Here is a 20,626-nt window from a genome sequence, read left to right as displayed (position 1 = left end):
TTCAACATAATAGTGGAAGTGTCAGCCACAGCAATCATACAAGAGAAAGACTAAAAGGCACCCAAATTGGCCCAGAAGAAGAAAAATATTCACGATTTGCAGATGACACAATACTATACATGTAGAAACCCTAAAAACTCCTCCCCATAACAACCAGAACCAATACATGAATTCACTAAGGTCATGGGATACAAAACCAATATGGGGAAGTCCCTTGCATTTCTATACAAAGATAATGAAGCAGCAGAGAGAGAAATTAAGCAAACCATCCCATTTACAGTTGCACCAAAAATAATAACATATCTAGAAATACACTTAGCCAAAGAGGCGAAAGACCTGTACTCTGAAAACTATAACACATTGATGAAACAATTGAAGGTAACACAAAGAAAGGGAAAGATATTCCAGGTTCATGGAATGGAAAAACAAATATTGGGAACATGGCTATACTATGCAAAGCAACCTACAGATTTAATGCAATGCTTCTCAAAATACCAACAGCATTTTTCACAAAACTGAAACAAGCAATCCTAAATTTGTATGCAAGCACCAAAGATTCTGAATGGCCAAAGCAATCTTGGGGGAAAAAAACAAAGCTGGGGGAATCACGATTCCACATTTCAAGTTATCCTACAAAGCTGTAATCAAAACAGTATGGCATTGGCACAAAAGTAGACACAGAGACCAATGCAAGAGACTAGAGAAGCCCAGAAATAAACTGACGATCTTGCGGTCAATTAATCTTTGACAAAGGAGACAAGAATATGCAATGGGAAAAAGAAAGTCTCTTTAACAAATGGTGTTGGGAAAATGGGACAGCCACATGTAAAAGATAGAAACTAGACCACTTTCTTATACCATACTGTAAGACTTGAAATCATACACATCCTAGCAAAATCCAGGCAGTAATGTCTCTGACATTATACACAGAAATTTATTTCTAACTTATTATGTCTCTGGAAGCGGGGGAAACCAAAAGAAAAATAAGCTATGGAAACTACATCAAGATAAAAAGCTTCTGCACAGCAAAGGAAGCAATCAACAAAACTAAAAGGCAGCCTATGGAATGGGAGAAGGTATTAACAAATAACATGTTTGATAAAGGATTAGTATCCAAAATATATCATGAACTTGTACAACTCAACAGCAAAAGGACAAATAATCAGAAGACATAAATAGAAGTTTCTCTGAAGAAGGAATCCAGATGGCCAACAGACATTTGAAAATATGCTCAACATCACTGATCACCAGGGAAATGAAAATCAAAACCACAATGAGATGTCACCTCACACCAGTATTCATAGATGTTTCAGTGTCCTGCGGTCTCACTAATGGCAACTGATTCTCCCCTAAAAACATTGGTGAATTGGTGGTTGTTGATACTGTTACACAGGCAATCAAGAGACATCTGGAAAAGCAAATAGAACAAGTATTAAGAGAAACCCATGGACTCAAAATGGTGCCTTGGGTCAGACCAATTTCCCAAACCTTGTTTAACTTAACCTAACTGCAGTTCCAACCTCCCCCAGAAATGTAAGTCTTCCCCCGTCAGTGAGGAATTCTCTGTTCATCACAAGTGAGGTCCTCTCTCACACGGACCCTCTCTATCCCGCAAGAAGGCGAGATTATTTGCATGATTAGACTCCTGTCCCCCCAGTTAAGGGAAGGTGACCTTCAAATCAAGCTGCTTCGTTTTGTATTTGAACAAGGACAGTGAGAAGTCAGAGATGTGAATGGGTTGCAGAAGGGGTAAGACAGGCAAGGAAGTCCATGGGGACTGACCCAAGGGCACGAGGGACAGGGTGACAGCAGGGTCCAGGGTTGGGTGCTGGGGAGTCGTGTGTCTTCATGGGTTACTGTCTGGATGAGGAGAAAAGGCACGAGAGGTAGGGTCCCTTTTCCATGCCACATGAGACTTCTTCCCCAGCCTGAACAGGGCCTGAATCAGGGCCTCAGGGAGCAGGATGGAGGCTGGAAGCCGAGAGGAGGGTCAGACCCGGAGGGGAAGTGAGAGTCTGAGTAGGTGTCCAGGGTCGAGGGTGGAGACTCAGGGAAGGCGTGTGTGTTGAGAAGGAAGTCAGAAGAGAGGGGCTGCGTGTGGGGAGGTTTGTGAGAACAGACGCCAAAGACCCACTTTCCGAGAGAAAGAAAGCACATCTGCAAATAAGATGTTGTTTCTGCAAATGGCTTTGCTCACAGTTCTTGTCCCAGGTGGTGACAGTGACGATGGTGAGGACGGTGGTCCTGCTCAGTGGGTGTAAAGTGTGCATGCGCACATACGCATACCTGTGTGTGTTCGTATGTGTCCTGTGTGTTTTTGTGGGTGCACATGTGTGTCTGCACGTGTACATGTGCTTGTGTGTCTGCATGGGTGTGTAAGTACATAGGAGTATGTGCATATAGGTGCCTGTTTGTGTCTCGGTGTGTCTGCATGTGTCTGTACATCTTTTTGCATATGTGTGTATGCTTGTGCATACATATGCGACTCTGTGTGTGTGTACATATGTGCATTTGTGTCTGTGCATGTGGGCACACAGGGTGTGGGTTCCTAGCATCTGGGGAGTGAGTGGTATCAGCCTGGCTCCTTCCTGAGCACCCCTGACCCCAAGACCCTCTACTTTTCTGAACAATTGGGTACGAAACCTGGGACTCCGGGGCAGCACATGTCTCCTGAGAGAAGTACGGCTCCCTGTCCTCTAGATTTGGGCCCCTCCCTGGCAACTTTCTTTGGCATCCTCTCTCCTTCCCAGTGTCTATCTGTTCTTCTGGCACAGACTTCCAAGAGCCAATCTCTTTTCGAACCATCCTGACAACATCCTTTTGCAACCGTTCGTGGACACAGAATCAGGGCTCAGCTTGGCTGGATGAACTGCAGACTCGTGGCTGGGCCAGCAAGACGGGCGCTTTCATTTTTCTGTGGCCGTGGTCCAGGGGCAACTTCAGCAATGAGGAGCTAATGGAACAAGAAAAGTCATTTCACACATTCTCCATGAGATTTCCTCTGGTATTTCAGGACCATGCCAGTCAATGGCAGCTTGAATGTGAGCTTGGGTCCCTCAGGACAGGTGGGATGGAGGTGGCCTGTATGCGCGTCTCCATGAATTCCTTCTTCCTCCAGGAAAGAGCCTCCCCTGGCTGCTGAACCTCTCAACTCCCCATCATAAAACAGAATCACACCCGTGTGTTCAGGAGGCAGAAGCCAGACCCCGAACTTGAAAAGCTTCACGCCTTCTGCTATTTCCCCTCCTCTCCTTGACATCAGGCTGTGTTCTCCTGTCTCTCACCAGAGTCTCCCATGGCCACCCCATTCCCTGGCCTCCAGCCAGAGACTCTCCTCTTCCTCACTCTGTGACTGATCCTTGAAATGTGCTTTTCTCCCCACTCAGACCCATCAGAGACATTTGTCTGTCTAGGTGTTCCCTCTGCCCACTGCCTTCCCCTCACCCTTGATGATTTTATCACAGCTCCCCTGTGGAGCCCTTCCTTGTTCTCTGCCCACATCCTTCCTGTTTCTCCTCCAGCATGTGTTCCTTTCTCAGTAATTTACCTTTCTTCTGCCTCCAGCGACCACCACTTCCCCTCTGTCTGAGTCTCCACTCAAACCAGATTTGTTCCATTCTGTCCAATGCCCTCAACTTCTCCTCTGCTTCCTCCGTCCTTTGCTTCCACTCATCTCCTTTCATCTCTTTCCCTCTCCCTTTCCTGTAACTCACATTCTCTCTTCCCAGATCCCTTTCAGGTACAGCTGGCAAGAGGCTGCGATTCTCACTTTGGAGAGGCATCAGCAGGCTTCATGCAGATTGCGTATCAAGGATCAGACCTCGTGAGCTTCCAGAACACGTCATGGTGGCCATCTCCAAAGGGAGGAAGGAGAGCTCAGCAGGTCTCCAAACTATTCAATCAGTACCATGTGGTCAACTTACGAATACAAGCAAATATTAGTGACATCTGCCCCCATTTCCTCTTGGGTCTTCTTGAGGCAGGGAAGGCAGACCTTCAGCGACAAGGTCAGTCCTGCTCCCTCTCTCCAAGCATTATCTCTCCGTGCACTCATAATTTGCACCATATTCTCAAATTTGGTGGAGTGGGGGCCAAGAGGGTCAGGGGATGATGGTGACAGGTTCCTAGAGGTGGAAAGATGTGTATTTCTAATGTGATGTGAAGACGTACCCTCTCAGTCTGAGAATACCTGTCCTGTCTCTGCAGTGAGGCCAGAAGCCTGGCTGTCCACTGGCGCCAGTCCGGGGCCTGGCCGTCTGCTCCTCGTGTGCCACGTCTCTGGCTTCTACCCAAAGCCAGTGTGGGTGACGTGGATGCGGGGTGACCAGGACCACCAGGGCACCCAATGAGGCGACAGCTTGCCCCATGCTGATGGGACATGGTATCTTCAGACGTCCTTGGACGTGGAAGCCAGGGAGGGAGCTGGCCTGTCTTGCCGAGTGAGACACAGCAGTCTAGGAGGCCAGGACATGGTCCTCTACTGGGGTGAGAAAGGGTAGGGGTCCAGCTGGGAAAGGGGGTGGGTGGTCCTGAAGCATAGCAGGAGAGTGAGATGAAACATTTGGGATTCTAGGGACTGCAGATCATAAAGGACATAAAATTAATAATGCAAGAAATGGAGAGCTGAGGGTGAGGGTCCAATGGATGTGGGAGGAAGCAGAGTGTTTGGTGAAGTGTCCATCTCTGAGCAGGGATGGGAAACGAGAAGGAGGAAGGGTGGTTGGTGAGGCAGAGGGTGACAGGAGCAAAAAGGACCAGGAAGGTGCAGTTGAACCCAAGATGGATGGGAATTGACACCGTCTGCACCAAACCCACAGAGCAGCACCGCCCGGTGGGTTTGGTCTTCCTGGCGGTGGTCGTGCCCCTGGTGCTTCTGGCAGGTCTTGCGTTCTGGCTCTGGAAGCGTCGGTAAGTCTGGAACCACCTTCCTGCTCTTTCCCATGTGTCTCCTTACCTTCCTCTCTGTCCTCAGCCCTCTTCCTCCCCGTGCCCCTCTCCCTGCTGTCCTCACCTACACCCGCTGCAGAGCAATTTCCAATTTGATCTTCCCAGGAAAACACACTGGAGACATCGGTTCACTGGCCTCCCTTTAGAGCAAGATCCCGGCAGCCCAGGTGTCAGGACTTACTTAAACCCAGCTCAGTGGTGATGGATTTGCAAGTCTCTGTGTGCAACTTTTGTCTTTTTTCTCTGCTCGATGATGGGTTGTCAAGATGAGTTAAGTGTAATTTAGCAGGATTTCTTGTTCTGACCTGATGCTGGGGCTTAAATCTCTAATTTATCTCAGAGTAAAATGAAGTCCGAGTATCTCCGTGGGTCACAGGCATCTGTGTCACCTCCCCCAGGGAGCCTTCCCTGATCCACAAGAGGAAGCGGTCTCTGCCTGGTGTGAATTTCCTCCACTTTAACCTGCACTGTGGATAATCTGCGCCTCACTTCCCATCCTTTTTGCTCCAGATTTACATCCTTTTTCCCTTCCAATTCCTAGGCCGCTTGAGTGCAAAGCCCATGTCTTTCTAATATTTGTATCCTTGGCAAGGAATCTCATCTGCATGGAATATGTCCTTAATAAAAGTCTGTGTTGAATTGATGCCAATTTCATAGTTTTTTCTTCTTTTGCCTCCTGTCGTGTTTGTAGTAGTTGAGACGTTTGATGTTCTTCTTGTTAAAAGTCTTCTCTCACTTTGCCTGGAGACTTGACACTCTCATTGTTCCTTGGGAACATCTGTGAGCCTCTGAGGAAAACACAGTTTTGTTTGTGAACAGTCTTATTCTTTAAACACAGACACCTGTTGGAGTGGACCTGTTGTGGATAAAAGGAGGAGGGCACATGCAGGTCCTGGCTGTTTGAGGCCCTCAGGACAGCAGCAGAGATGTCACCCTGGGGCTTGTTGGCAATATAGGGGCTTGGCCTCAGCTGAGGTTCACTGCATCACAATTTGCATTTTAGCAAAACCAGCAGGGGATCCACAGGTGCACAAATGTGGTGCCTGAGAGGTAGCAGTGCGAATAAGTCCCTGGAGGGAAATGAGTGGGTCCAGAAAAGCCAGTAAGAGTGTTGTGCTCAGGAATGAACGGGGTCCGGCAGGGAGAGGGCATACAGAGCATCCTCACTTTGGTGGCTGCTGTGTCCCAGTCCCTGAGGACATGGAATCAGCCACAGTGAGCCGTTGCTCCTGGAGTTAATAGGGGGTTGGGATCATGGGAGCCTCTGCCTGCAACACTTGCCCACTGATGAATACACAGCCTTGTTTCCTGTGTGTTTTTGATTAAAGACACCTTATTTTACACACACACACACACACACACACATCCAAATAATTTATTGTATGTTGCATTTCCCTATCCTGAAATACCAGCTCAGAACTGTGACATTTCCAGACCTGGTTACTTTGATCCCCAGTGTCTTTGGCTTTCTTTTTTTTTTTTTTTTTTTTTTTAATTTTTTTTTTAATGTTTATTTATTTTTGAGACAGAGAGAGACAGAGCATGAATGGGGGAGGGGCAGAGAGAGGGAGACACAGAATCGGAAGTAGGCTCCAGGCTCTGAGCCATCAGCCCAGAGCCTGACGCGGGGCTCGAACTCACGAACTGTGAGATCGTGACCTGAGCTGAAGTCGGACGCTCAACCGACTGAGCCACCCAGGCGCCCCTGTCTTTGGCTTTCAACTTCACAACTGTGCTACCCATGATGCCTTTAGAAACAGCTAGAAATCATCATCATCATCTCATGAATCCTCATATTGAGCTCTTTCCCCCTCTTTTCCGTGGCATCATCATAACATCCTAGATGTTCCTTTAACATTTTCTTAGGTGGCTCCACATAGACATCAAGAATTTCCTTTTCCTGGATTTACCGCATTGTTGATTCATTACCACTGAACTCAAAGGCACAGGACTCTGCATCGCGAGCTGAGCAGGACCTACCTGCACAGGAGTTTTGTCAGTGAGGCTCATCTCACCTTCTTGGGCTTAGGAACACCAGTCAGCCCTGCAGCTCTGGGCTTCAGGGCCTTTTGAAACACTGAAATCGCCAGGAAAGTGCATGTAAATGCAGAAAATGTGGCACCAAATAGACACTGAAAAGGACACATGTTTACAGTGTGGGACTTACCATGGAAATGCAGAGCAGCAACTTGTTCAGCCTCACAGGACACATGCGATGGGTGACACATATCAGAGCACTCACCCTGCCATTCATTATGAATAGCAGTGAGCTGGTGGGTCTGGGGGTTACAAATCAATGCAACTAGGTGGGTCCATTAGCACAGACAGCCTCTGTGGATAATTGACCATTTCAATGGCAGTGCTAGTGGAGATGTCCATGGTTAGATTTCAGTTACTCTAGTTTTTTTTTAATTTTTCATTTTAATACATTTTACTTTTTTTTAATTAAAAAAATTTTTTATTTGATTTATTTTTTAAATTTACGTCCAAGTTAGTTAGCACATGGTGCAATAATGATTTCAGGAGTAAATTCCTTAATGTTCCTTGTCCATTTTGCCCATCCCCCCATCCACAACCCCCCCATCAACACTCTTTTTATTCTCTGTATTTAAGAGTCTCTTACGTTTTGTCCCCTTCCCTGTTTTTATATTATTTTTGTTTCCCTTCCCTTCAGTTCATCTGTTTTGTCTCTTAAAGTCCTCATATGAGTGAAGTCATATGGTATTTGTCTTCCTCTGACTAATTTCACTTAGCATAATATCCCCTAGTTCCATCCACGTAGTTGTGAATGGCAAGATTTCATTCTTTTTGATTGCTGAGTAATACTCCATTGTATATATACACCACATCTTCTTTACTCATTCATCCATCAATGAACATTTGGCCTCTTTCCGTACTTTGGCTGTTGTTGATAGCACTCCTGTAAACATTGTGGTGCATGTGCCCCTTCGAAACAGCCCACCTGTATCCCTTGGATAAATGCCTACTAGTGTAATTGCTGGGTTGTAGGGCAGTTGTATTTTTAATTTTTTGCAGAACCTCCATACTGTTTTCCAGAGTGGCTGCACCAGCTTGCATTCCCACCAACAATGCAAAAGAGATCCTCTTTCTCTGCATCCTTGCCAAAATCTGTTGTTGCCTGAGTTGTTAATGTTAGCCATTCTGACTGGTGTGAGGTGGTAACTCACTGTGGTTTTGATTTGTATTTCCCTGATGATGAGTGATATCGAGCATATTTTCATGTGTCGGTTGGCCATCTGGATGTCTTCTTTGGAGAAGTGTCTATTCATGTCTATTGCCCATTTCTTCAATGGATTATTTGGTTTGGGTGTTGAGTTTGATAAGTTCTTTGATTTTGGATCCTAACCCTTTATCTGATATGTCATTTGCAAATATCTTCTCCCATTTCATCGGTTGCCTTTTAGTTTTGCTGATTGTTTCCTTTGCTGTGCAGAAGCTTTTTATTTTGATGAGCTCCCAAAAGTTCATTTTTGCTTTTGTTTCCCTTGCCTCCAGAGACGTGTTGAGTAAGAAGTTGCTGCAGCCGAGGTCAGAGAGGTTTTTGCCTGCTTTCTTCTCTAGTATTTTGATGGCTTTCTATTTTACATTTAGGTGTTTCATCCATCTTGAGTTTATATTTTTGTGTGGAGTAAGAAAGTGGTTCAGGTTCATTTTTCTGCATGTCACTCTACAGTCTTCCCAGCACTTCAGCCTCTTGCTGAGGAGACTGTCTTTATCCCATTGAATATTCCTTCCTGCTTTGTCAAAGATTAATTGGCCATACATTTGTGGGTCCATTTCTGGGTACTGGGTTTTGTTCCATTGATCTGAGTGTCTGTTCTTGTGTCAGTACCATACTGTCTTGATATTACAGCTTTATAATACAGCCTGAAGTCTGGGATTGTGATGCCTCCTGCTTTGGTTTTCTTTTACAAGATTGCTTTGGCTATTAGGGGTCTTTTCTTGTTCCATGTGAATTTTAGAATTGTTTGTTCTAGCTCTGCGAAGAGTGCTGGTGTTATTTTGATAGGTATTGCATTGAATATGTAGATTGTTTTGGATAGTATTTACATTTTTATAATATTTGTTCTTCCTATCCAGGAGCATGGAATCTTTTCCCATTTTTTTGTGTCTTCTTCAATTTCTTTCATAAGCTGTCTATAGTTTTCAGTGCATAGATTTGTCACCTCTTTGGTTAGATTCATTCCTAGGTATTTTATGGTTTCTGGTGCAATTGTAAATGGGATCGATTCCTTGATTTCTCTTTCTGTTGCTTCATTATTGGTGTATAAGAATGCAACCGATTTCTATGCATTGATTTGATATATTGCCACTTTGCTAAATTCATGGATCAGTTCTAGCAGTTTTTTGGTGGAATCTTTTGGGTTTTCCATATAGAGTATAGTATTATGTCATCTGTGAAGAGTGAAAGTTTGACTTCCTCCTGGCCGATTTTTTTTTTAATTTTTTTTCAACGTTTTTTATTTATTTTTGGGACAGAGAGAGACAGAGCATGAACGGGGGAGGGGCAGAGAGAGAGGGAGACACAGAATCGGAAACAGGCTCCAGGCTCCGAGCCATCAGCCCAGAGCCCGACGCGGGGCTCGAACTCACGGACCGCGAGATTGTGACCTGGCTGAAGTCGGACGCTTAACCGACTGCGCCACCCAGGCGCCCCGTTCTCCTGGCCGATTTTGATGCCTTTTATTTCCTTGTGTTGTCTGATTGCTGAGGCTAAGACTTCCAATGCTATGTTGAATAACAGTGGCGAGAGTGAACATCCCTGTCTTGTTCCTGACCTTATGGGGAAAGCTCTCAGTTTTTCTCCATTGAGGATGATATATGGGTCTTTCATATATGGCTTTTATGATCTCGAGGTATGATCCTTCTATCCCTACTTTCTTAAGAGTTTTTATCAAGAAAGGATGCTGTATTTTGTCCAATGCTTTCTCTGCATCTATTGAGAGGATTATGTAGTTCTTGTTCTTTTTACTGATGTGATAAACCACATTGATTGTTTTGTGGATATTGAACCAGCCCTGCATCCCAGGTATAAATCCCACTTGGTCGTGGTGAATAATTTTTTTTAATGTATTGTTGGATCCCGTTGGCTAATATCTTGCTGAGGACTTTTGTATCCATGTTCATCGGGGAAATTGGTGTATATTTCTCCTTTTTCGTGGGGTCTCTGTCTGGTTTTGGAATTAAGGTAATGCGGGCTTCATAGAAAGAGTTTGGAAGTTTTCCTTACATTTCTATTTTTTGGAACAGCTTCAAGAGAATAGGTGTTAACTCTTCCTTAAATGTTTGGTAGAATTCCCCTGGAAAGCCATCTGGCCCTGGACTCTTGTTGTTTGGCAGATTTTGGATTACTAATTTGATTTCCTTACTGGCTTTGGGTCTGTTCAAATTTTCTATTTCTTCCTATTTCAGTTTTGGTAGTTTATATATTTCTAGGAATTTGTCTATTTCTTCCAGATTGCCCATTTTATTGGCATATAGTTGCTCAAAATATTCTCTTATTACTGTTTAAAAATTTTTTTTTCAACGTTTATTTATTTTTGGGACAGAGAGAGACAGAGCATGAACGGGGGAGGGGCAGAGAGAGAGGGAGACACAGAATCGGAAACAGGCTCCAGGCTCTGAGCCGTCAGCCCAGAGCCCGACGCGGGGCTCGAACTCACGGACCGCGAGATCGTGACCTGGCTGAAGTCAGACGCTTAACCGACTGCGCCACCCAGGCGCCCCAATCTTATTACTGTTTTAATTTCTGCTGTGTTGGTTGTGATCTCTCCTCTTTCATTCTTGATTTTATTCATTTGGGTCCTTTCCTTTTTCTTTTTGATCAAACTGGTCAGTGGTTTATCAATTCTGTTAATTCTTTCAAAGACCCAGCTTCTGGTTTCATTGATCTCTTCTACTGTTTTGTTGTTGTTCTTGTTGTGTTGTTTTGTTTTTGTTTTTTGTGTTTTTTTGTTTGTTTTTTGGTTTTGATAGTGTTGATTTCTGCTCTAATCTTTATTATTTCCTGTCTTCTGCTGGTTTTGGGTTTTATTTGCTGTTCTTTTTCCAGCTCTTAAAGGTGTAAGGTTAGATTGTGTATCTGAGACCTTTCTTCCTTCTTTATGAAGGCCTGGATTGCTATATACGTCCCTCTTAGGGCAGCCTTTGCTGTGTCCTAGAGGTTTTGGGCTGTGGTGTTATCATTTTCATTGGCTTCTATGTACTTTTTAATTTCCCCTTTAACTTCTTGGTTAGCCTATTCATTCCTCAGTAGAATGTTCTTTTTTTTTTTTTTTAAATTTTTTTTTTCAACATTTATTTATTTTTGGGACAGAGAGACAGAGCATGAACGGGGGAGGGGCAGAGAGAGAGGGAGACACAGAATCGGAAACAGGCTCCAGGCTCTGAGCCATCAGCCCAGAGCCCGACGCGGGGCTCGAACTCACGGACCGCGAGATCGTGACCTGGCTGAAGTCGGACGCTTAACCGACTGCGCCACCCAGGCGCCCCAGTAGAATGTTCTTTAGTCTCCAAGTATTTGCTATCTTTCCAAGTGTTTTCTTATGGTTGATTTTGAGTTTCATAATGTTGTGGTCTGAAAATATGCATGGTATAATCTTGATCTCTTTGTACTTGTTGAGGGCTGATTTGTGTCCCAGTATGTGATCTACTCTGGAGAATGTTCCATGTGCACTGGAGAAGAATGCATATTCTGTTGCTTTAGGATGAAATGTTCTGAATATATCTGTTATGTCCATCTGGTCCAGTGTGTCATTCAAAGCCATTGTTTCCTTGTTGATTTTCTGTTTAGATGATCTGTCCATTGCTTTAAGTGGGGGTGTTGAAGTCCCCTACTTTTATGGTATTATTATCAATGAGTTTCTTTATGTTTATAATTAATTGATTTCTATATTTGGGGGCTAACTCATTTGGTACATAAATGTTTACAATTGTTAGGTCTTCCTGGAGGATAGTCCCCTTAATTATGATATAATGCCCTTCTTCATCTCTTGTTACAGTCTTTATTTTGAAGTCTAGATTGATATAAGTATGGCTACTCTGGCTTTCTTTTGACAATCATTAGCAGGATAGATGGTTCTCCATCCCCTTACTTTCAATCTGAAGGTGTCTTTAGGTCTAAAGTGGGTCTCTTGTAAACAGCATATAGATGGATCATGTTTTCTTATCCATTCTGTTACTCTATGTTTTTTTATTGGAGCATTTAGTCCAATGACGTTTAGAGCGAGTACTGAAAGATATGAGTTTATTGCCATTATGTTTCTTCTTGTAGAGTTCGAGTTTCTGGTGGTGTTTTCTGTCCCTTCTAGTCTTTGTTGCTTTTGGTCTTTTATTCCCCCTGTCTTTTCTCCTCTCAGAGAGTCCCCCTTAAAATATCTTGTAGGGCTGGTTTAGTGGTCACAAACTCCTTTAATTTTTGCTTGGGAAACGTTTAATCTCTCCTTCTATTTTGAATGACAGCCTTTCTGGATAAAGATTTCTTGGCTGCATATTTTTCTGATTTGGCACGTTGAATATATCCTGCCACTCCTTTCTGGCCTGCCAAGTTTCTGTGGATAGGTCTGCTGCAAACCTGATCTGTCTTACCTTGTAGTTTAAGGACCTTTTTCCCTTGCTGCTTTCATGATTCTTTCCTTGCTTGAGTATTTTGTGAATTTGACTATGATGTTCTTTGTTGATGGTTGGTTTTTGTTGAATCTAATGGGGGTCCTCTGTGCTTCCTGGATTTTGATGTCTGTGTCTTTCCCCAGGTTAGGAAAGTTTTCCACTCTTATTTGCTCACATAACCCTTCTAACCCCTTTTCCCTCTCTTTATCTTCTGGGACCCCTATGATTCTTTTGCTCCTTTTAATGAGTCACTGATTTCTTTAGTTATTAAATCATGCTCCTTTGTCTTAATCTCCCTCTTTTTTTGTCTTCATTATTCTCCACAAGTTTGTCCTCTATATCACTGATTCTCTGTTCTGCCTCATCCATCCTTGCATCTGTGGCATCCATTTGAGATTGCAGCTCAGTTATAGCATTTTAATTTCATTCTGACTAGTTTTTACTTCTTTTATCTCCACAGTGAGGGATTCTAATTTATTTTTAGCCCCAGCTAGTATTCTTATTATCGTGATTCTAAATTCAGGTTCAGACATCTTGCTTGTATCTGTGTTGATTAAGTCCCTGGCTGTCACTTCTTCCTGTTCTTTCTTTTGGAGTGAATTCCTTTGTTTCATCATTTTGAAGGGAGGAAAGGAATTGATAAGGTAAAAAAAATTAAAATTCAAAAAATAAAAACAACACACACACACAAATCAAATAAATGATGCTAGATTCTAGGTGTGTTTTGGTCTGGTTAATGAAACTAGTTTGATAGATTAGAGAAAAAAGGGGAAAAAGGAAAACCTTTGAAAATTTGAGAAAATGAATACAATGAAACGGAATAACATGAAATGATGGAAGTAAGATGGAATATAAAAATTTTACAAACAAGTAAAGAATATAGTAGAAAAAATAAAGAAAAATATTTTTAATAAAAATTGAAAATAAAAATAGATTTTTCTCTTTCTGTATTCAAGAAAAAGAAAGGTAATGAAAAAGAATACAAAAGAAAGAAAATTGAATAAATGGACCAGTGAACAGACTGAAATATGATTGAAATTACATCGGTTTCCCCTAGAAGTCAAACTATGAAGCACTTTAGAGTCCATACACTAAGCAAGCAGAGAGGTTTCTGGTGTTCCTGAAGAGCAACATTGGCCCACTTGGGTGGGGCCTAGTGTATCAGCTGTGTTTTTCACTAGATGGCACTGCTTAGCTTACTGGGGTGGATTGTTGTGGTGCTTGTAGGTGTGTATGTGCATGCGCAGAAGGGGTGAAAATGGAGTCACAAAGCTACCCAGTGCTCTCCCCTACTAGCAATCTTGCTCCTGTCCTTTGTCTCTGGTTTCCATCCACTCCCCACTTTTACACTGTCTGTGACCAAGCCATTAGTTTACCAGGTGGCACTTCTCTCCTGAGTTTTATCTCAGATGTGGCTGTTTCCCCACCCCTCACTTCTGAGGAACTGCAGCTTTGACCCATTCAGATCGTCTGCAGGAGGGTCTCACCAAGCAATGGCTGGGTGCCGGCCATGCCCAGGAACATTTGTGGGACGGTGCTGCTGTTGATGTCCAGAGACTGCAGCTGGGCACCAGCCTACCCCAGAAAAAGTTCACGCGATTGTACAGCAGCAGCATTTCAGAGATTATGGAAAAGCACAACACACATCTGGCACCAGGCTTCACCCTTAATGACCTTGTTCCAGCACCAGTGAATGTGGTTGTTCTCTGGGGTCTGCTGGGACTGGGTGGTCACACAACCTCTACCAAATGTCCTTTCAGCAGTGGAACCACTTCTCCCCATGTGGCCCAAGAACCTTCCAGGCCCCACTCTGCTCCTGGAGATTTGCCCTTCCCACCAGAGCACTGCCAGGTATTGAGCTGAAGAGTTTCAGACTCTGAGATCTCCCTGTTTATAGAGTGTTAATGGAATTTAAACCCTCTCCTTTCTCCTTTCTCCCTTTTTAGTTCAGTCCCTGCGACTGTTTCCACTTTTCCACTTTCCCTCCAGCTGCTTTTGGTGGGGCGCTTTTCCCAAACTCTCCCTCCATCTCCGTCTTCTCTCCTCAAGCAAAAATAGCTCCCTGCCCTCCACGGCTTCTCTCTCCCCAAGTTCACCTCTCCGCACTGTGAACCTGATGAGTTCTGTGGTGCAGGGTGCAGATTGTTGCGTTGATCCTCAAATCAGTTTTCTAGGTGTGCAGGATGGTTTAGTGTTGATCTGGCTGTATTTCATGGATGTGAGATGCAAAAAAACTTCCATGCTGTTCTGCCATCTTGGCTCCTCCTCCAGTTGGTTCTTTGCAGCATTCTATGATCAGTAGATTTGGTATGTGAGATAAGTTTGTGCTGGTCTTCCGGGATTGGACCGGTTTTGCTGATTCTCTGGAGGAATTGCCCTAGTGGAGATGTACCTGCAGGGTGCAGTGGAGGGGGCTTGGTGTAAGAGGCTCCAACCTCCACTTGATGGTGCTATTTTGCTCACTGAGGTCAATCATGCTGGGGGAGGGTGGGAATGGCATTAACCTGCTCTCTCGTCCCCAGAAAGGGAAGCTCAAGCCTGCCGCTCCTTGGCAAGCCCGCACAGAAGAGCAAATAATCACCCATCTTGGGTCACGAGCTTCTTCCAGATCCCTGCCTTCACTCTGCCTGCATCCAAGCTGTCTGCCTGCCAGGTGGCTCAGTACTCCTAGGTTTTATCTCAGATGAAGAGCTGTTTCAAAACTCCAAATATTAAAGATCCACATGGTTCAGATTCATTCTAACCCTCTGGGAGAGTGTTTTGCTGCTTTTTTGCTGCTTGACAGTTCATCCCAGATATCAGCTGCCTGACAATGCAAGGTTTTGGAGTATATGGTAATGCTCAGCCAAAACCTGGCACCAAAGTTTGCTACCCTAAGCTGCCATCTCTATTTCTATGCCAGTGAATAGAGCAGCACATTGGCATCTTCCAGGTCTTTTGTCCCCTAGAGGCCATGCCACCTCTCCCAAATGAACTCCAAGCAGGGGAACAGTTTCTCCCCATGTGACCCAGGGGATCCTCAGACCATGCTGCCAGCTTCTGGGTCTCTACCTTTATTCCCCACCAGAGCACATTTAAGCCCACCAAACAGGACACTGGTGATTGTTCTGACCTCCAAAACTTCAGTCTTTGTGTTTCATTGCTTATAAATAATGTGGTAGTCAGTCTGTCTTCTTTTTCCAAACAGTGGTTTTGGTGAAAATTTCTTAATGTAAAATACCCTTTGTGTGCATCCACCCTTTCTCTCCCTCCAACTCTCTCTCTCTCTCTCTCTCTCTCTCTCTCTCTCTCTCCGTCTCCTCTTTGCTCTTTCTGTGATCAGGGCTCCCTCCCCTTTGCAGTGTCCACAGTTCTTTTCTCCCCCAAAGCTCCTACCTGCCACATTGTGGCTGTTTTTGAGCTATTGTTGTTCAGTTTTGCTCTCTCAGTACCCAGATCATTTCTTGTGTACTCAAAATGTTTTGATATTCATCTACCTATGTTTGAGCAATGAGGCAAAGTTTCCCCTAGTACTCTGCCATCTTAACTCCCACCTGATAGGGAATTTAAAGTAAGGAAACCATAAGGAAACCGTCTGATTTGAGTAAATAATGGAGGGCATCAGTGAGACCCTCAATAAAGGGAGAGAAGATAAAAAAAAAAAGAAAGAATCAGAGAGGAAAAACTCAAGAGATGAAATTAAAAATACATGGATGGAATGAAGAGTAGACCATACGAAGCAGAAGAATGGATCAGCAACCTGGAAGATAAGGTAAATGGAAAGCAATCAAGCTGAGCAGGGGAGAGAAAAAATAATATAGAATGAAACTAGATTTATGGAACTCAGAGGCCCAGGCAAGCATAGTAACATTTGCATTATGAGGATCACAGAAGGAGAAAAGAGAGCAAAGGGTCAAAACATTTATTTGAAGAACGAATAGCTGGAGAATTCCCAAATCTGTTGAAGGAAACAGAAATCAAGAATCAGACAGCACAGACAGAGCCTTACAAAATTACTATGTCCACACCAAAGGACATAGTAATGAAAATGACAAAGAATCATGATAAGGGAGAATTTTAAAACCAGCAAGAGAAAAGAAGACAGTTGCATACAAAGGAAATCCATAAAGCTATCAGCTGATTTTTCATCAGAAACTTGGCAGACCAGAAGGGAGTGCCATGATATCTTCAAAGCGCAGAAAGTAAAAGACCTCTAAACAAGAATGCTGTACCCAGCAATTGAATTGAAGGAGAATTAATGAGTTTCCCAGACAAACAAAAGTTATGGGAATTCATGACCACTAATCCACAATACAAGAAATACTGAAAGGAACTGTGAGTAGTAAGGAAAGGAAAGATCAAAAGGAAAGGAAGCACAAAAGTAGTAAAAATAAGGATATACATAAAAATGAGTCAAAGGACTCACAAAATAAAGGAAGTAAAATATGACACCATATCCCTAAAATGTGGGGAGAGAGAATAAAGAATGATTTCAAAGTTAAGTGACCAATAAGTTAATATTGACTGCTATATACAGAAGATGATATATATAACCTAAATGATAACTACAAATCAAAAATTAATAGTAGGTACTCAAAAAATAAAGAGAAAACAATCCAAGTATAGTACTAAAGAACACAACTAATCACAAAAAAAAGAGACCAAGAGGAGAAAGGACCAGAAAATACCTAAACAACAATGAAACAAGTAACAAAATGGGAGTAAGCATATGCCTAACAACAAATACATTGAATATAAGTAGATTAAATGCTGTAATCAAAAGACATAGTGTGATGAGATGGATGAAAAAACAAGTCATATCTCTATACTGACTACAAAAGACTCATTTCAGACCTAAATACACATGTAGATTGAAAAGGAAGGGATGGAGAAACATTTATCCAGCAAATGAATGTGAAATGGAAGCCAAAATAGTGTTTAAAGGAAAAACTGTACCAAGAGACAAAGATGAACACTATGTACTAATAAATCGAATAATGGAACAAGAAATACAGCAGTTGTGAATATTTCTGCCCCCTACATGAAAGCACCCAAATACATAAAGCAGTTAATAGCAAACACAAAGAGAAAATGAACTAGGAACAATGGCTTTGAATGATATATCAAATCTGATAGGTCTAAATGATATATTCAGAACATTCCATCCTAAAACAGCAGAATACATATTCTCTTCAAGTGCACATGAAACATCGTCCAGAACAGACCATATATTACACAATGAAACAAGTCTCAATAAATTCAAGAAGATGAAAATCATACCAAGCATCTTGTTCTGACAGCAACACTATGAAATTAGAAATTAACCACAAGAAAAAAAAATCTGGAAAAAGCATAAAATACATGAAGTGTAAATAACATGGCACTAAGCAATTAATGGATCAGCCCAAGAAATCAAAGAGGAAATAAAATTTCATGGAGACAAATGAAAATGAAAACACAATAGTCCAACATTTCTGGGATGTAGCAAAGGCTGTTTTAAGAGGAAGGTTTATAGCAATACAGGCCTACCTAAAGTAGCAAGAAAAATCTCTAGAAACAACCTAACCTTACAACTAAAGGAGCTTGAAAAAGAAGAAGAAATAAAACCCTTAGGCAGCGGAAGAAAGGAAAGAATAAAGATTAGAACAATTTAAATTATATAGAAAAATTTTTAAAAGGACACAGAAGAACAGATCAATGAAACTAGGAGGTGGTTCTTTCAATAGAACAACACAATTGATAAACATTTTGCCAGGTACATAAAAAAGGAGCGAGTAATAGAGTGAACTCAAACAAAATCAGAAATTAAAGAGGAAAAATAACAACTGACACAACAGAAATAAAAAGGGTTTTAAGAGACTATTATGAAAAATTATACACCATCAAATTGGACAGCCTACAAGAAATGGATAGATTCCTAACAACACATAATCTCCCATACATGAAGTCAGATTAAATAGAAACTTGGAGCAGACCATTTATCAGCAATGAAATTGAATCAGTGAGGAAAAAATTCCTAACAAACAAAAGTCCAGGACCAGAAACCTTCACAGGAGAATTCTACCAGATATTTAAAGAAGAAATAATACCTATTCTTCTCAAACTATTCCACAATATTGGGTGGAAAGCAGAGCTTAAAAATCATTTTATGAAGCCAGAATTATCCTGATACCAAAAGCAGATAAAAACACTATAAAAGAGAGAACTGCAGTCCAATACTTCAGATGAATAAAGATACAAAAATCCACAACATCAGAGTAACAGATTGAATCCAGCAATACATTAAAAATTTCATTTGTAACGATCATGTGGAATTTATTCCCAAGATTCAGTATCATTCAATATTTACAAATCAATCAGTATTATATATGACATAACAAGAGACAGGATAAAAACTGTATGATCATTTCAATAGGTGCAGAAAATTTGTTTGACACAGTACAAATCCATTGATGATAAAGTCCCTCAACAAAATAGAGTTAGATATAACACAGCTCGACACAATAAAGGTCATATATAAAAAACCCACAGCAAACATCATACTTAATAGTGGAAAATTGAGACCATTTCCCTTCATTTCAGGAAGAAGGCAAGGATATCCTCTATCACCATTTTTATTCAACACAGTACTGGAAGTCTCAGCCACAGAAATCAGACAAGAAAAAGTACATCCAGATTTACCAAGAAGAAGAAAAACTTCCAGTATTTGCAGATGACACAATACTATATATAAAAATCCTGAAGATCCCTCCAAAACTACCAGAGAAAATAAATGAATTCAGTATGGTCACAGTATACAGATTCAATTTAGAAAAGTCCCTTGCATTTATATACACTAATAATGAGGCAGCAGAAAGAGAAATTAAGAAAACCATCCATTTATAGTTGCACCAAAAATAATAACGTATCTAGGCATACACTTGACCAAAGAGGCGAAAGACCTGTGCTCTGAAAACTATAACACACTGATGAAAACATTTGAATGAGACACAAAGAAATGGAAAGGCATTCCATGCACATGGACTGGAAGAACAAATATGTGAACATGTGTATACTACTCAAAGCAATCTATAGATTTAGTGCAATACCGCTCTAAATCCCAATAGAATTTTTCACAGAACTAAAGCCAACAATGTAAAATTTGTATGCAACCACAAAAGACTCCAAATGGCCGAAGAAATCTGGAAAAAGAAAAACAAAGCTGGAGTATCACAATTCCATATTTCAAGTTATACAACAAAGCTATGGTAATCAAAACAGTATGGTATTGGCACAAAAGTAGGCACATAGATGAATGGAAGAGCGTAGAGAGCCCAGAAATAAATCAATGATCTTATGGTCAATTAATCTTTGACAAAGGAGGCAAGAATTTGCAATAGGAAAAAGAAAGTCTCTTCAACAAACGGTGTTGGGAAAACTGGACAGCTACATGTAAAAGATAGAAACTAGATCACTTTCTTACACCATACATGAAAATGAACTTAAACTAGCTTAAGGACCTAAATGTGAGACCTGAAATCATATACATCATAGAAAAGAGCATGCCCAGTAATGTCTCTGACATCAGCCACAGCAACGTTTTTCTAGATATGTCTCCTGAGGCAAGGGAAACAAAAGGAAAAGATAAGCTGTTGAGACTGCATCAAGATAAAAAGCTTCTGCACAGTGAAGGAAACAATTAACAAAACTAAAAGGCAGCCTATGGAATGGGAGAAGATATTACCAAATAACATATCTGATAAAGGATTAGTATCCAAAATATGTAAAGAACTTGTACAACAAAACACCAAAAAGACAAATCATCCAATTAAAAAATGGGTAGAAGACATGAATAGACATTTCTCCCAAGAGGACATCCAAATGGCCAACAGACCCCTGAAAAGATGCTCAACATCACTAATCGTCAGGGAAATGCAAAGCAAAACCACAACAAGAAATCACCTCACACCAGAGTGGCTAAATTTCTTTCTTTCTTTCTTTCTTTCTTTTTCTTTCTTTCTTTCTTTCTTTCTTTCTTTCTTTCTTTCTTTCTTTCTTTCTTAAAATTTTTATTTTTTCAATATATGAAGTT

The 20,626-nt window shown here is 41.8% G+C and overlaps 1 protein-coding gene across 1 annotated transcript; it reads left to right on the top strand.

The window, feature by feature from the left end:
• Window positions 1–2,168: 2,168 nt before the first annotated feature.
• Window positions 2,169–4,912, top strand: LOC125155733 (T-cell surface glycoprotein CD1a-like). The gene is given in 5 exon segments (XM_047841290.1): window positions 2,169–2,229; window positions 2,775–3,041; window positions 3,729–4,007; window positions 4,207–4,485; window positions 4,818–4,912. Coding segments are annotated over 5 exon segments (981 nt in total).
• The last annotated feature ends 15,714 nt before the right edge of the window (window positions 4,913–20,626 follow it).

The sequence above is a fragment of the Prionailurus viverrinus genome, chromosome F1 (assembly GCF_022837055.1).
Source record: "Prionailurus viverrinus isolate Anna chromosome F1, UM_Priviv_1.0, whole genome shotgun sequence".
In the NCBI taxonomy this organism is placed as follows: domain Eukaryota; kingdom Metazoa; phylum Chordata; class Mammalia; order Carnivora; family Felidae; genus Prionailurus; species Prionailurus viverrinus.
This window is presented reverse-complemented; position numbering and strand designations above follow the sequence as displayed.